The following is a 15,831-nucleotide window of genomic DNA, read 5'->3' on the forward strand; positions in this document are numbered from 1 at the left end:
CTGGGGGCAGAAGGGGCGTGAGGGACAGGGCAGCTGAGCCAGGCTGGACACACCTTGAACTCCCCCACCACAGGGCTGTCGGACTTGGGCTGCTCCTGGTAGAGCTTGAAGGTCTGGCAGAAGTCCTGCAGGCCTTGGAAGGCTGGCACAGCCTCCAGCTCGCACTCATACACCTGCGGGCGGGTGCACGGGACCCAGGCTGCTGGGAGCAGGCCTGGGCTTGACCAGAGGGGCCCCTCCTGGGATCAGGGGATGGAGCGACCACCAGCTCCCAGGTCTTGCCCCCAAGTGTCTGCCCAGTCAGCAGTCCCCGGGTCAGCCCTGCCGGCTTTGGCCAGGGCAGCCTTGGTCCCTGAACAGGTGAGGCTGGTAGAGGTGTGGCCTGGAGTCGGTGACAGTGAGGAAACTCCCCACCACCACCACCTTGGTGGTTCCCAGAGGAGTAAGAACTAGGTCTGCTGCCCCCCAGGTCTGTTTTATTCCCCTCTGAGTCTCCCTCCTGAGGGCGTCCAGACCTGCAGGGTGTGGTAGTCTCTGTCCTCGTACTTCAGGCTCTTGGCGTCTCCCGTAGCCCAGAACAGCTTGCTCCACCAGTCCACCTCATGCTCGTCGTATTCATCCTGGCCGGGAAGAGGGGCAGCTGGCCTTCCTCTGCCCGGCTCATGCTACCCCGCCTCCCGAGCTGCTGGGGTTGCTCCTCGTTCCCCGGGGCTGAGCCCACATCACCTTGTCTTTGTTGGACTTGAACCGGAACTTTTCAATGAGGTGGTCTAGGAGCTGAGAAGGGAGACGGGGTGAGTCCAGCCCAGCGGGGCAGCCCGCCACCCACTCCCCCACCCCCGAGAGAAGTGGAGGAGGCCAGGGCGGGCCTCACACGGGCCTCCTCATTCCTGTCTTCAGAGGTGGGATTGGGCACGGAGGAGGGCGAGGGCAGTTCCTAGTTCTTACTGCCCGCAGCTTCAGACCGAATGGGAAGGGCACAGAACAGCAGGACCTCAGGCCCCAGCCTTACTGAGCCAGAGTCTGCTTCTGCTCCAGGGGCCCCGAGGGTCCGTGCATGCACGTGTGACCAGAGCTGCTCTAGAGCAGCAGTTCTGAACCCTGAAAACATGGCTATCACCGGGGGCTGAGGGCGGCTGGAAACAAAAGCTAACGCCTGGGTCCTGCCCCCAGCGATTCTGAGGGAGTTGGTCAGTGGCCTAGCTCAGAATGTTTTAAAACTTTCAGGCAATTCGTCCCTGGCTGGTGTGGCTCAGTGGATAGAGAGTCGGCCTGTGCACCGAAGAGTCACGGGTTTGATTCCCGGTCAAGGGCATGTACCTGTCGGGGCCCGTGCGGGAGGCAACCAATTGATGTCTCACATCAATGTTTCTCTCTCTCTCGCTCTCTCTCTCTCTCTCCTCCCCTTTTTCCCTTTCACTATCTCTAAATAATCAATGGAAAAAAATCCTTGGTGAGGATTAACAAAAAAAGTAAAATAAAATAAAACTCTCAGGCAACTTGAACGTGAGTCCAGGCTGAGAATCCCTGCTTTAAGTTCCGCGTGCAGTCAGTCGGGCCTCAGGCGGGGCCCCGGTGGGAGAGCCCCTCGGGGACCACAGCTGTGTCCTGGAAATGGTGTGGGAGAAGGTAGGACCTCAAGCCTGGTCCCTTACCTCGTGCTTGTTCACAGACAGCCCTGTGGAGAAAGTATACTCATGAATCTCAGGGCGGGGAGAGGGGTGGGAAGGAGGACCCTGTCCCTCCCTGTGCCGGCTCGCTGGCGAGGCCTGGGGAAGGGCCAGGGAAAGGGCGTACTTGGGAGCTGTGGTGGCACGTAGTCCAAGGCCCAGGGGTCACAGAAGTAGGGCTGCAGGGAGTCGATGTTGGCCTGACCCACCACCGTCTGCTGGCCAAAGTCCTGATTGTCCACCACCTTCAGCACCAGGGGCAGCGCGTAGGCCTCCTCCGTGGGCAGGAACTGCGGCCCAGGGAGAGGCCGTGAGGCCTTGCTTGCGGAGCAGGCTGCCCAGCCCTTGCCTGGCGCCTCTTACCAGTGTGAGGAAGAGGACCGACTGGGCGAAGTTGGGGTTGGTCTGGAAGTCCCTGATGGGCTCTGTCTGCAGGATCTCTTCCCAGCACTCCACCAGCAGCTGTGGGGAACGCACCTGCTGCATGTTCCGGAGCCCCCAGACCAGGATCTGCGGGGGAGGGGCAGCAGCGCCTCTGTGAGGGAGGCTGGCAGAGAGGGGAGCTGTGTGGGCAGTGAGGCGGGTCAGGAGCACGCAGGGCCCGGAGGTCAGTGGTTGTCGTCAGCGCCTGGACACTCCTCCCCCCTCCTAAGGGAGGTGCCCTCCGGCCACTGTGCCTGTCCTTCACTGGCATCCACTGCCCCTTAGGTATCGCCCCTCCTCAGCCGCTGCCCTGTCTGGCCTCCCCTCAGTTCTCTCGCGAGTGGGTTCCTGAGGCTGCCTGCCTCGAAGGCCCTGGGAGCAGGGGCTGCCCAGATTTCTCAGGTGTCCCTATGTCAGCTCGCTCATTGCTGACTTGTCTTCCCAGAGCGCTGAGGCCAGGCCTGCGATTGCACACTCAGCTGGCAGCCGCAGCAGCCCGGGGACAGCCACGCCCCTCCCCGCCAGGCCCTCCACAGGACCACGGCAGGACCAGCCTGGGAGCCTCGCCTTGGGGGAGAGTCCGGTGCCCTCAGCCCCTGGCCCTCGCTTGCTCTTTGCGGGTCTGGGGCCAGGCACATAGGTTCCCGTGGGGTGTCCATGCCTCTCTCAACGAAAGCTGGGCCATCCTGGCTTTGGAGTGAGGCAGGGCCTGGCCTGCCACCTAGCCCCGTGGCTGCCTCAAAGCCGCATTTCCTTCTCTGAGAAGCAGCCCTGCCACAGGGGCAGCACGAGACTCAGACGAGCACTGAGTCCCTGGTCTGCTCCCCACTGCAAGACGGGCACCGAAACCACTGAACATCAGGGCTTCTGCGCGTCCTTCTTTCCCATCTCCCCGTCTCAGCTTCGGGTCAGGGGGTCAGGAGGGCCTCCGGAGGGTGAGCAGAGAGCGCCCCATCCCCTCCCCACCCCCACCAGCCTCACCTCAACCGCCATTTTCCTTAGCGTGGGCTGCATGCTCTTGGGGAGTGTATAGACCCCGTTCTTCCAGGGAACACTTAAGATGGGCAGCTTCCTCCTGAGGCTCTGAAGGGATGAGGTGGGAGAGCAGGGACATGAGGCACCACTGTGCTGGTCCTACTGTCCTCCGTGCCCAACTCAAGCAGGTCCCTAAGAACTAACTGAGGAGGCCCCAGAGCCCGTGGGCAGATACTGCGGGGAGCTGGGGGAGCGAGGGCAGGCCGGCGGGGTGCATCAGGCCACGTGTTCTGGTTCCAGGCCCCAGGCCTTTGCTGAGGGGTGAGTTGTGGACCACTGGCTGTAGGGACTTGCTGCAGGGGCATGGGCAGGGTGGGGACACTGAGCACTACGCTTCCCAGCCGGGGCCCCTCTCCCAGTACCTCAGTCTCGAGGATCAGCTCACACGACGCCAAGATCTCGCCCTCTTTCTCGCCCAACTCTTTTGCAAGGGGATGCCACCTCATGGGGGGCAGGATCCGCTGCTGGACATCCAGCCAGACCACCGGAGACCACGTGCTCCGTCCCCAGAGGCTTTCCTGGCCCTGGAGGAAGGCCAAGCTGGTGGGTTCTGGCTCCTCGCCCGGGCTCCTGATGCGTCCAGGAAAAGGCTAACAGGTGTATGCACACGCTGCCCAGCCCAGCGGCCGTACCTGGGAGTCCCGCTGCCACAGTTCCAACACCACGAGTGGGGGGCTCTTGCTGGTGTCCTGAGGGCTCTCGTACAGCAGGAGGTGCTGGAAGATGAGCGTCTGGGCCCATGTGGGGGCCGCAGAGCTCCTCAGAGTTTGGGTGCACTGGCTGTGGTTCAAGAAGACCAAACGAATGAAGGGCTCTGGAGGGTGGAAGGAGAGGGGAGTCTCACTGCTGAGCTAAGAGAGGCTCTCCTCTCCTCTGGCTGCTGCCACCGCTGGGCCAGTACCCGGGGAGGCCCAGGCTGTGGAGAAGGCCACCTCAGTGTAAGCCACAGAGCAAACAGACAGAGGGTCAGAGGCGAAGGGTCATTAGGTTCCGTCCACATCTGTTTTACACTGGGTGTCACAGGGAGGGCCAGGTGGCTCCTCTGGCAGAGTTCTGGGGCCAGGCTGCACATGGCTCCCTTTCCACAGTATCAGCGGGTGGCTGTGGACCAGGGAATATCGAATAGCCCTCTTGATGTGGGTGCTGATGCCCCATGGATGCTGCCCTGGCTCAGCCCCTCCTCCAGCAACCTGGCGCCCTACACAGTGCCACCGACAGAACAGGGCAGGTGCACTGACTCCCTGGGCCCTTGTGGGTCCTCCTCCCAGGACAAAGGACAGCCTCCTCCTCACCACCCTTCCCCTACCCGTCAGCTTCTGTCCAACACAAGGGACATGTGGTTTCCAAACGTGTCACCCTCTCTTTTACCTTCACGTCTCATCAATACTCTATCAACTAACTCCTTCCTCTCCACGGCCCACTAAGTGGTCCCCACGCGGGGGTGCCTCCCCACCTCCCTCTTCTGGATCCCGCAGCACTGGGGACTCATCAAGAACAGCCTCATCTTGTATTCCTCGTTTTTGTCTTTTCCCAAAACCAGGGCCATGAGCCGCTAGGGGTGGGGTGGTCTGCAGTTTGTCACCCTCTTCCTTTGCCTATTCTTTATAACGCGAGTGGCCACATCACGGGGCCCCCGGGGGCTGGGGGAGAAGAGGTGCCTGCCACCTACCCTGGAACGTCTGGATCTGGTTGGCCATCAGGTTCCGGGCCTGGTAGATGTAGCAGAAAAGCTGGTAGTAGTAGGGCTCTGGGTAAGAGAGAAGCCCAGTCTGTCAGCTGCCCCCAGCACCCCCACCCAACCCTCCCACTCTCTGCCCTCAGATGCAGGGCCACCCCAGTGGCCTCTCATTTAAGTGCTCACTGTCGAAGATGCAGTAGATGAAGGGCAGGTTGGGTGGCTGGGTGCTCTCCAGGGAAGGCCCCTGGGAGAGCCTGAACGTCTTGCTCAGACCCCGTGACGGCGCCCTGTTCTCTTCCTTCTCAGCCTGCTGCTTCGGGTCCATCCCCTGTCCCCACGACAGCCTCCCCTGAGGCTCTTGGGTGCCCAGGTCCAGGTTACCCTTTTGCCCTTCTGGGTTCCACCCTCCAAAGCCTGACGATATGGGTCCAGGGCCCAGACTCCCACCCTCCAGCTGTCAGTGCCCCAACCTTGGGCATCTCTGCTGCCTGCCACGCCTACATTGGCCCAGGCTCCAGGAGGTGGGGTGCAGGGAGGGGGCGCCTGGCCCTCTGACGCTTTACCAAGGATCCCTCCAGGAGGAATATGGGTGCGATGCCCTTGTCCTTGTTGGGGGCCAGCCCGCGATGCCAGCGGCGGCGGCGGATCCGGCTCTGGGGCTGAGGGTTCAGGTCAAACTTGTAGCCCACCGTGCCGTATTCCCAGCCCTCCTCCTCCTGCGTTGGGCCAGGGTGGTGCTGCAGGGAGGACAGCAGAGTCACCCTCTTACCATGGCCCAGGGTGGACCCTGCCAGGTTCCTGCTCAGACAGCCCCTCACCAGCTGCAGGAAGGACAGAGTCTCCTGCTCCGGGTTCAGCTGCCCGTGGTTCCGGCAGCGCACCCGTGCCCAGCGCCGCCGGCGGCAGGAGTAGTAGGTCTTCTCCACCGAGTTCCAGACCTGGGGCAGGCCGGACGGCTGGATCCCCACGCCGTACTCCCAGCCTGCAGAAGCAGGGCCATGGCCCGTGGGTGCCCAGGTGCCCACAGGCTGGGAGGCTTGGGCGGCCTAAGAGATGGACCCCAGAGGGCAGGCTGTGGGGGCAGCGCTTTCCCTCATGACCTGGTCTCTCTGGCCCTGGAAGGTGTGGTCACACTGTGTCACCTTGGTGGCCTGGCCCCAACTACCTATCTTACAGATGAGGCAGGTGAGGCTCAGAGATGTCATGTGACCCATCCAAGGTCATACCACCATAAGTAGCAGGGTTTGTGTCTTGAGCCCAGGTCTTTAGACTTCCTGCTCCCAGCACCTCCCTGGGAGCCACCAGGGCGACCCCGGGCTCCATAACCAGATCCTTGCTCAAGTGCGTGGGAGGCCCTTACAACCTGCCCTGTCTCAGAACTGGGGCTCATGGCTCTGGAAAAGGGTGAAGGCCGTGCTCTCCGGAGGCTGGGGGACCCCCAAGGATTCAGGCCCATCCACCCGAGAAATTGGCAGCTTTCAGGCTGTGGGAAGGGTCGGGGGCAGACCCTGGCAGCTCCAGGCCCTCCTGCCCACAGCCTGTGAGCCAAGGACTGACCTTCATTGTCCACTGCATGGTTCAGCTCCACGGTCCAGTTCTTCTCCACACGCCAGCCTTGGGGGCACTTGGCCTTCTCCCGGGCCTCCACAGGCTGTCCGTTCTGCGGTGGAAGAGAGGGCGGCTGAGGGCCTGAGCGAGGGGCACCTGCACTTAGCTTCCTGCACGGTTGCTCGCCTGCCAGGCCCGTGGCCTCCTGGCCCCGGGAGCAGCCAGCACTCGCTATGTTTAGTGCCACTCAAGAGCCACCGAATATGCTTCCACCGAATCACCCTTTCAAACGAGAAATACATTTTTAAAAGGAAACTTTGTATGTCCACTCTCACTCTCAGTGGAAAATTAGCACCAGTCCCTGTGAAGAGGAGGTAAGCTGCCTGTGCATGCAGACTTGTGTGGCTGGCTTGTCGCCTGGCTGCGTGGCCTGCCCTAGCCCCGGCTGCCGGCGGTTGAGCAGGGAGCCCAGCATCAGGCAGACCGCCCCGACACACCCCACAGCCTCCTGGGGCTGATTACACTGACATTATTAAAATGAAATGAAACTCAGGGTTCAGTGTGTCACCCTCACGATGCCACATTTTAAGTACTCAGTAGCCACACGGGGACAGTGCAGATATAGAATGTTTCCATCGTCCCAGCAAGTTCTACTGGACAGCGCTGCTTAGACCAGCCCTGAACCGGTTCTGTCCTCCAGGGGCAGCCCTTCCTTTGAGGAGGCCTGGAAGCAAACACTGCCCTGTGTCCTTCTTTGCCATCTGGTTGGAGCCATCATCAGTGCTGGCCTAGGGCCCAGCAGGGGGTACAGGGCTCAGATGACAACCCCTGGTCCAGTGCTCTTTCCACTTGGACAACCCAGCTTCCAAGGTGCCCATCTGGCTGCACTGCCCCCACGTCCCGAGGCGGCTTGGCCCTGCTCACCAGGTCCGTGTTGGGGGTGTCTGCCGGCACCCAGGTCCCCGTGATGTCCCGCTGCTGGTTCTCATACACCTCTTCCAGCACCTGGCTCTTGTTGATATCTGTGTCCAGGAGGAGCCTGGGGGCAGTGAGAGCCTGAGTTCCCAACACATCTCCTCAAACTTGCAGACCCCGGAGGTCCTCCTCTGCTGGCCCAGTGCAGAGGGCAGCCCACCAGCTGGGCCGTGGGCCGGCGCGCAGGGCAGGGTGCTGGGCAGGGCTTCTGTCTGGGTGCCCCAGCCCTGACCTGGGCTCCGGCGGCTGAGTGCCGGCCTGTCTAGGCCGCTGCTGCCTGGCCTCCCGGGGAAAAGAAGTGGTGCTACCAGGGCTGCGTGTCCCGGGCACACAGGCTCCAGGCCCTGCACCCAGACTTACCTCCTCTGAGGCTCTACTGTCCACTTGCCCTGCCAGTGCCATCCCCGGGGCTCCTTGAAGTCGTCCTTGGGGAGAGCCTTGTGCCCCAGGACATCAGAGAAGTTGGGGCAGTGGTACAGCCCCTGCTGCCCCCACTGGTCTTTGTACTTGGCCTGGTTCTCATACTGGAAGTTGGGGGGGCGGGGGGAGGAAAGACCGTCAGTGCCTGCTGCCTCCCCAGCACAGTGGGACAGCACAGAGCCTGGTGGTGCCTGTCATCCTGTGTCACTGCTGACCCAGGGGACCCCAGTCCTGCTCCACCACTTGCCCCCTTTGCTGCCTCTGGGCCTTTCTTCCAGGTTCCCCTGCTGAGTGTGTGGTCCCTGCATCTCCTCCTGAATCCCCCTCCATCGCAGCATCTCCAAGCCCTACATGTGAGCTGGTTACACATATTATATATCCACCTGCAACACACCACTTAGGAACTATGAAGATGTGTTTTAATTCAGTAAACTACAAAGCCTGCAACTCAAAACCTATTTTCCTTCTTTATGCACAGCCTTCTCCCAAGCCCTGCCCTCCCCTCCCGAGGTCTAGAGCCATCTCTGGCTGGCCGCTCACCCACCCCTGGGTTCATTGCTCTGCAGAAGGTGCCTTGTGTCTTCCCCATGAATGGTCCAGGTCTCCCCCTCCCTGGGACAACGAGCCTGGCCTGAAGGACCCAGCTGTGGGGGCAGGGGTCCCAGGCCACCCTGTGGGTGACAGACAGGCCCCTGCAAGTCAGAGCCTAGCTCACCTCACATGCTCTGAACTAACAGGGAGAAACTCCCCATACACCTCCACCAGGGAGAGCGACCGGCCCCAGGGACCACTCAGCTGACCACATGCTTATGGCCTGTCAACCAGGGACCCTGGGCTGACAGTGTCTGCGGTGGTTCTTGTGTCTGCCGCCTTTCTCTATCACACCCTTTTAGAATCCCAGATTCTTTGGTGACGTGTCCTTGGTGCTGGGCCATTGCAGTCCCCTTCTGTCTCTCTCCACCCCCACCCCCACCCTTGGCTACTCACCGTCTCTGCGTACACGACCACCTTGCCCTCACGGAGCAGCTGCAGGTCCGCGCTGTCCTTGACATTACCCAGCCACATGCAGACCCGGAGGTGGGCCGGGAGCGTGTCCTTCTGTCCTTCGCCCTCTGGGTACTGAGCCAGAGGCAGGTCAACCCCACGGGGGTGCGGGTGAGGGAGGGGCACACACACCTGCCCCTTCACCCTGAGTCCCGGGAGCAAGGGCCCCACACTGAGCTGGGTTAGCAGATGGTTGTAACTTTGGGCCCAAGAGGGTGGAGGCTGCGGGGGAGGCGCAGTGCTGCCTAGGGAGACTGGGAGGCTCCAAAAGAGAGCAGGGCTGATGGTGGCATTGACAGTGACCCTAGCGATCACTGCACTCTTGCAGTGTGCCAGGCACGGGGTAAGGGTCGATGTGCAGCATATCCTCTGACCCTCACCCACCACGGTAAGCTGGGCATCGTTGTCACCAGGCCCATTCTACAGAGAAACAGGCTGAGGCTGGGCACGGCCAGGAGCCGCCCAGGGCATACAATCCAGTGAGTGGCACGGCCAGGGCTCAGGTATCAGTGCTTCTTGCAGGATGAGAACTGCTCAGAGGGCACAAGAGGGGCCTTCAGGCTGGCAGGCGGGCAGGCGGGTGTGTGGAAGCCCCGCACGGCCTGTTGAGAGGATGGGGCCTGAGAGGGCTGAGGGGAGGTGGCTGGGGCCAGGCCAGGGAGGTTGAACCTTCTCCAGGATCCAGTGGGGAGCCAGGTACATGCCCCTCCGCCTTGGGGAAGGGGGAGAGGACTGGAGGCAGGGGCTGTCACCAGGGTGGGGTTAGTGATCATCAGCCTTATTTATGGCGTGTATTGATATGATGGGCTGGTGCCCAAACCTTGTAGGCATGAAACAGTTTGCATTGTACCCAGCTGAGGTCCAGGGGAGAGATGTCAGGGGACTGAGCCAACATGACGGAGGAGGCACATCTGAGGAACATGTATTAGGGACATGGACTTGGCGTTGGCCCCGTGCTGATGGAGGGAGACTTCCTCTGAGGACGGTTTACACCCCATAAAGGGCCTGGGAGGCAGGCAGTGGTAGGCCCTCTGGAAGGCCCGTGGGAGCTGCCCCCAGAGCTCAGGGAGTTCCCTGGGGATACGTCTGGGCCTCCCCTCCTGAGGGCTGGGGCTGCCGAGGCTCCTCTTCCTCACCTGCAGGAGGAGGGTCTGGGCCTTCCCACAGAACTTGCCGCAGTGCAGGGCCCCCGTCGGGGAGAACAGGATGCTGTGGGCGGGCACCTGTGCGTAGGCCACTCTCTGCTCCTTGGCTGTCAGCCAGATCATCACATCCGGGAGGCTCACCTGGGGCTGCCGAGGCAGGCCGGTCAGGCCGTGGGCCCTTCACCGAGGGCCTGCTCCCCCACCAGTGTGGCCAGCACCCACCTCGGGGAGCATGGCGTTGAGGCGGTACAGCCAGCCCTCCACTGTGGCCACCATGTCCCTAGGCTGGGCTTCCTTGGCCTTTTGGGCCAGTTCCTTCAGGAGGAGGCTACGGAGCTGCCACCTCTTCTTGTCCAGGTTGGTGGCTTTGGGCTGATCGGTCATGCAGGGCAGAGGGCACCTATGGCCAGGACCAGGAAGAAGGAGGCTGGGCCATCTCAGGACTTTCAGCCCTGTTTTAGGCCAGTGTGCCTTCCTAGACCCGAGATCCTGCCCAGCCCCTGCGGGCCTGGCCCAGGGGGTCCTTCCCACCTCTCCTGAGGGCCTGCTCACTGCGGGCCTGGCCCCCATTTCTCATCTGCCCCCTCCCACCCTCCCAGTCCCTGCTGTGAGCCAGGCCTGTGCTCAAGGACCATCTCTTGAGGAGAGGTGTGAGCCAACCAAACCCTGAGGTGTAGGAGTGGGGCCCCCGGGGGTGCAGGGTAGGCAGAGGCTTCACAAGGACTCTTCTGGAACAGTTAAGCCTGAAGAAGGGGCTGGGGAGAGGAGCCGCAGGAGAAAGGGCCTGGGACGCGCAGGGCCAATCTGGAAACAGAGAGGCGTGGTTTGGTGGGAGCACCAGGTGTGGTGACAGCAGGGACAATGCTCGGGTGGGGAAGGTCAGGGCCATTTTTTGCTGGGCCTGGTGGGAGAGGAGAAGCTGCTCTACTGTTTGGGTCTCAAGGCAGGGAGAATTGGAGGAGGCGGGGCCAGGGCGGGCGGGCTCTGGGCTGAAGCCCCAGCTCGGCATGGAGCCTGCTCCTACTTGCAGTCCTCCTCCAGCTCCCTCAGCAGTTTCTTCCACTGGGGGAGCAGGGCAGGGTCCCTCGGGTTCCTCATAGATTTCAGGGTGTCCAGGTTGGCTTTCTGCCCAGCAGAAGAAAAAATGCAGATGAGTGTGGTTCACCCAGGCAGGCTACAGGGCTGATTCCCCTAAGACATTTTCAGTCAAGACTTGGAAACCTTTGAGAGGCAACCTGGGGACGCCAGTCTGAAGCTGTCACATGCCCTCGCAGGGTTAGGATCCCATTCACCCTCCCCGCTGCCCAACAGAAGGAATGGGTAGCTGGAAGGAGCCAGCATAGGCAGGACTGAGGAAGAGCACAGATCCTTCGTATGTGCAAGAAAGTTATGTCTGAGGTGGAGGCACAGGGTGGCTGTCCTGCCTAAAACTGTGTAGTGGCTTCCTTCCTTAATAGACACCTAAGATCTTTTGTGATCTGACCCCTCCCAGCTTCTCTGGCCTTATTTCCACTCACCTTCATGCCCTCTCCACCCCCCCCCCCTTCACATCGCCATGGCTTTGTACTGTGTTCCCTTCTCTGAACTCCACCACGCCCCCAGCAAACTTCTCATTCTTTAGGACTCTGCTCAGATGTCACCTCCTTTTCAGACACCTCCTCAACTATCCTGTCTTCGCCTCCCCTCCCCCACCCAGTCTCTGCGCTGATGGGCGTCGGTGCCAGCATGCGCACTGAAGCCCTGGTGGCGCCGCATTGGGACTAGGTGCATCTCTGACTTCCCCGGCCTGAAGCCAGGCTTGCTCATCTCGGTGCCTCACAGCCAGCCCGCGGCAGGCACTTCCACCTCAGTCGGCGAGGGAGGCGTGAGGGAGGCAAGGGACCCGTTTCCTCTGACTCTGACTCATTCTCCCAGGTCTCCCATCAGTGATCCAGGTCCCCCCTGCACCCACTCCCGCACCACTCACCAGGCGGTCCCGAGTGAAGTGGAGAAGGTTGAGGCAGTTCATGCGGAAGCTGACGTCCTCCCAGTAGGAGGTCACGGCCACAACTGGCTTGGTGTTGTACCAGGGCACATAATGGTAGATGTTCCCTGAGACACAGACACAGGGGCCAGTGTCAGGGTCTCTAGGAGGCCTCCCCTCAGTGTGTCCCTCAGGGGCCTTTCATTGAGCTACTTCATTCCTCAAGGGTGCCACCTGCTAAGAATCCTAATTGGACCCCTCCCTCCCACCCAAGGGTGGGCAGCCTTATTGAGTCTTCATCGTGCTCGGTGTGTCGCGCAGCCTTCCAAAGCCCCCAGGGTGCGGTGGGAAGACCCAGGCTATGGGTGGGAAGTACTTCTTGTGAAGTGGCACTGCCAGGCAGTCATAATGCAGGTGTCTAGCTCCACAGCCCTGTCCTGAACTTCAGGTGAGATGTCAAGGCAAGGGGCATGGCTCCAGGTGGGTCTACCTCCGGGTGGGCTGCAAGGCAGGGGTGGAGTGGGCGCTGGCTTCAGGAGGAGACCCGGGGTATGGCTGGGGTGGGCGGACATCTACATAAAGGTCCTGCCAGTGTGCAGGAGGGGTCAGGGGCGAGCATGGAGAAAACCGTGATGGTTTGGCAGCTTGTGCTCCCTGGCGATGTTCCTCATCGAAATGAGGGTGGAAACATAGATGAAACATAAGGGATCTTTTTCTGAGCTGTATTGTTAAGGTGGCGCAAAAGGAAGAAACCCACAGGAGCCAAAAATAAAGTAAAAGCAGAAAGTCGGAGGCAAATCGAAGCAAAGCTGGCCTCTGTCCTCTGAGTTTCTGGCAAATCTTGGAGAACTTCTACTTCTTTGGGGCAACTGCCAGGGCCCAGTGTTCAGGAGAGAAAGCCTAGCGCTGCCCACGGTGGGCAGTCTAACAGGAGACCCCATGTGGCATCGGTTGAGTTGTGTCCCCTAAAAACCGATGTTGAAGTCCTAACCTCCAGCACCTCAGAACGCGACCTTAATTGGAAAAGGGTCATTCATTGCAGCTATAATTAGTTAAGATGAGGTCTTAATGGAGTAGGCTGGGTCCTTAACCTAATATGACTGGTGTCTTTATAAGAAGAGAGACACCGAGAGATGGTGGCCTTGTGAAGACACAGAGGCAGAGAGAGACGGAGGCAGAGATGAAGTGTTGTGTCTACAAGCCAAGGAACACAGAAGATTGCAGGCAGCCACCGAAGTGGGAGGGGCCTGGAGAGCCGATGCCCCTCAGATCCTTCCGAAGGAGCCGCTCCTGCCAACAGCGTGGTTCAGAGCTTCCTGACCTGAGAGAGAATGCGTTCCTGTTGTTATAAGCCACCCAGTCTGTGGCGCTTGCTTATGGCACCCCTAGAAATTTAATGCACCATGCAAAGCCGGGACCTTAAAACCTAAACCCTCGCCCTGGCCGGTTTGGCTCAGTGGTTAGAGCGTCAGCCTGCGGACCAGAGAGTCCTGGGCACGTACCTCGGTTGCAGTTTGTCCCCAGCCACTGTTGGGGTCATGTGGGTGGCAGCCGGTTGATGTCTCTCACGTCGCTGTTTCTCTCTCCCTCTTCCTCCCTCTCTCCCTCCCACTCTGTCTGATGAATGCAAAAATGTCCTCGGGTGAGGATAAAAAAAAAAAAAACAACAACATAAACCCTCAGTCGATGAAAAATAATCCACTACACAGAAGAACACAGCGAGGAAACACATTTGTCTCCAGCATGGCTCTGGGGAGAGGGGACAGGAACATTTTCCCACAATTTGTAACCGCAGATGGGGCCTCATGTGAGCCTCATTCTGCATTCCCGCCACCTGTAGGGTCTGCAGAAAATTTAAAGTGGTCTCTGGTTGGCAGTGCCCCAGGTAACTGGAGGAAAAAAAGACAAACCTTCTCTGGGGCACGAAATTTTAGTCAAGTCCCAGAAGATTCCACATATAAAGTTCTAAGAAAATGAGCATCTTAGAACCGGTAAACACTCTCTAACCAGCAATTCCGCCCTAGGTGTACACCCAACAGAAAGGCGCACACAGCATTATCAAAAGAAGTGTAGGAAAATGTTCCTGCAGCACCATTTGTAATAGCCCCAGTTGGAAACCACTAAAATCTCCCGCAGAGGTAGAAGGGATAAATAAATTTTGGTATATTTGCACTATGGAATACTCTACAGCAATGATAATGAACGAGCTATGACTATTTTCCATAACATCTGGGTCTGTGAATGCATTTCACAAATAAAATAATGGGCAAAAGATGCCATACTCATGAGAATATATACTATATGATTTTTTTTATACAAAGTCAAAAACCAGACAAAACAAATTGGAGGCTAGCAGAGTGACTGCGCGGGTGGGGTGGGGGTGGGGAGTCCAGGGGCCTCTGGCATGTTGGGACTCTGCTTCATGGTCGGGCGTCGTGATGTGGGCATGACCGGTTTGCTGAGCTGGTCACTTCGGTCTATGTACTTTTCCACAGACATGTTATATTCAAATACAAAGTTTACTTAAGAATTTAAAAAAATAGTGGGGGCAAAGAAGAAAAAATAAATACATAAACTACAGTGTGCCAAATGGTGGGAAATGCTGCGGAAGCACAGTGGGGACAGGGGCAGCCAGAGCTGGGCTACCCAAAGCCTTTCCCAGAAGAAATTCGGCAGAATGCAGCTCAGAGGGGAAAAAAATCAACAAAAATATATGTTAAAAGAAAGAAAAAGAAAAAAGCCAGCTGGTGTGGCTCAGTGGATTGAGTGTCAACCCCTGGACCGAGAGGTCCCAGTTGGATTCTGGGTCAGGGCACATGCCCGGGTTGCGGGCTCGATCCCCAGTGGGGGGCGTGCAGGAGGCAGACGATTGATATTTCTCTCTCACATCGAAGTTTCTATCTCTCCCTTCCTTTCTCTCTAAAATAATCAATGAAAACATATTTTTTTTAAAATGCAGCTCAGAGAGATGACAAATATGGAAGAGAGATTTAAAAAGAGGAAGAGCCCTGCCGGGTTTGGCTCAGCAGTTAGAGTGTTGGCCCCGGACCAAAAAGTCGTGGATTCGATTCCAGTCAAGGGCACGTAGCTCAGTTATGATTCAATACCACCTGATCAGGGTCATGTGGGAGGCAATCAGTTGATGTGTCTCTCTTACACTGATGTTTCTCTCTCCCTCTCCAAAAACAAAACAACAACAACAACAACAACAAAACAGGAAGAATAAAACGAGAAGCTTCACAGATGACAGAGTGAATTTGAGAAGGAGGTACAAGAAAAAAGGGGAAGAGGTAATTTTCTTTGAAAATTATAATTTCTCAGAAATGTTGGAAGGCACCAGCTTTAGACCCTGGCTCCAAGCGGACAGTGAGAACGATGGACAAGCGGAGGTCCTAGGCTGGGGTTGTCAGATAGAACATGAGGACACAGACGGCAATTGTCTTCTACTCTTGGATGGTGTACAAAAGCAACAAGGAGACGGACAATAACTCCATTTTCAGCAAAATAAGGAGACAGATATAATCTTCAGACTCAAAATACACCTAAAGACTGCCAAAAGCAACTGTGACTGCCCTAGGAGCCCTTGGGGGTGCGGTGCAGCAGAAGTCACCTGCGGAGACCTGAGGACCGAGACAGACAGCGGGGAGCCCAGCTGGACAGGAGCAAAGAGCAGAGAGTGCCAGTAAAAACACTCCCAGCAGGAACTCAAGAGTCAGATGAGGAAATGGGAGCCAGCAAAACTCAGAAAACAAGTAAAAGAAAAACAAAAGCATCACAGAAAAGGAAGAGTAGAAAAAGAAGCCCCAGGGAGACTAGACCTTGCAGACAATGCAGTGAGAAGCATAGAAATAAGAAAAGTGACCAAATAAACTGGAAAGTCAAAAAGGATGGAGGAGAAATGACAGCTACAGAAGAAAACCAAGAACTGTG

General features: G+C 58.5%; 1 protein-coding gene across 1 annotated transcript in view; it reads right to left on the minus strand.

The window, feature by feature from the left end:
• The window catches only part of FER1L5 (fer-1 like family member 5), a 51,872-nt gene that overhangs the window by 6,202 nt on the left and 29,839 nt on the right, over nt 1-15,831 (minus strand). The window contains exons 20-40 of the mRNA XM_036262453.1: nt 11,905-12,029; nt 10,963-11,063; nt 10,161-10,338; nt 9,930-10,085; nt 8,737-8,868; nt 7,690-7,853; nt 7,279-7,393; nt 6,364-6,466; nt 5,625-5,788; nt 5,370-5,522; nt 4,990-5,134; nt 4,798-4,875; nt 3,761-3,942; nt 3,477-3,652; nt 3,075-3,165; nt 2,034-2,180; nt 1,798-1,960; nt 1,656-1,678; nt 727-777; nt 516-620; nt 54-173 (exon numbers count right to left, since the gene is read on the minus strand). Coding sequence (XP_036118346.1) covers nt 54-173; nt 516-620; nt 727-777; nt 1,656-1,678; nt 1,798-1,960; nt 2,034-2,180; nt 3,075-3,165; nt 3,477-3,652; nt 3,761-3,942; nt 4,798-4,875; nt 4,990-5,134; nt 5,370-5,522; nt 5,625-5,788; nt 6,364-6,466; nt 7,279-7,393; nt 7,690-7,853; nt 8,737-8,868; nt 9,930-10,085; nt 10,161-10,338; nt 10,963-11,063; nt 11,905-12,029 — 2,672 coding nt within the window. The remainder of the gene's footprint in view (nt 1-53; nt 174-515; nt 621-726; nt 778-1,655; nt 1,679-1,797; nt 1,961-2,033; nt 2,181-3,074; nt 3,166-3,476; nt 3,653-3,760; nt 3,943-4,797; nt 4,876-4,989; nt 5,135-5,369; nt 5,523-5,624; nt 5,789-6,363; nt 6,467-7,278; nt 7,394-7,689; nt 7,854-8,736; nt 8,869-9,929; nt 10,086-10,160; nt 10,339-10,962; nt 11,064-11,904; nt 12,030-15,831) is intronic.

Source organism: Molossus molossus, unplaced genomic scaffold (assembly GCF_014108415.1).
Source record: "Molossus molossus isolate mMolMol1 unplaced genomic scaffold, mMolMol1.p scaffold_m16_p_15, whole genome shotgun sequence".
NCBI lineage: Eukaryota > Metazoa > Chordata > Mammalia > Chiroptera > Molossidae > Molossus > Molossus molossus.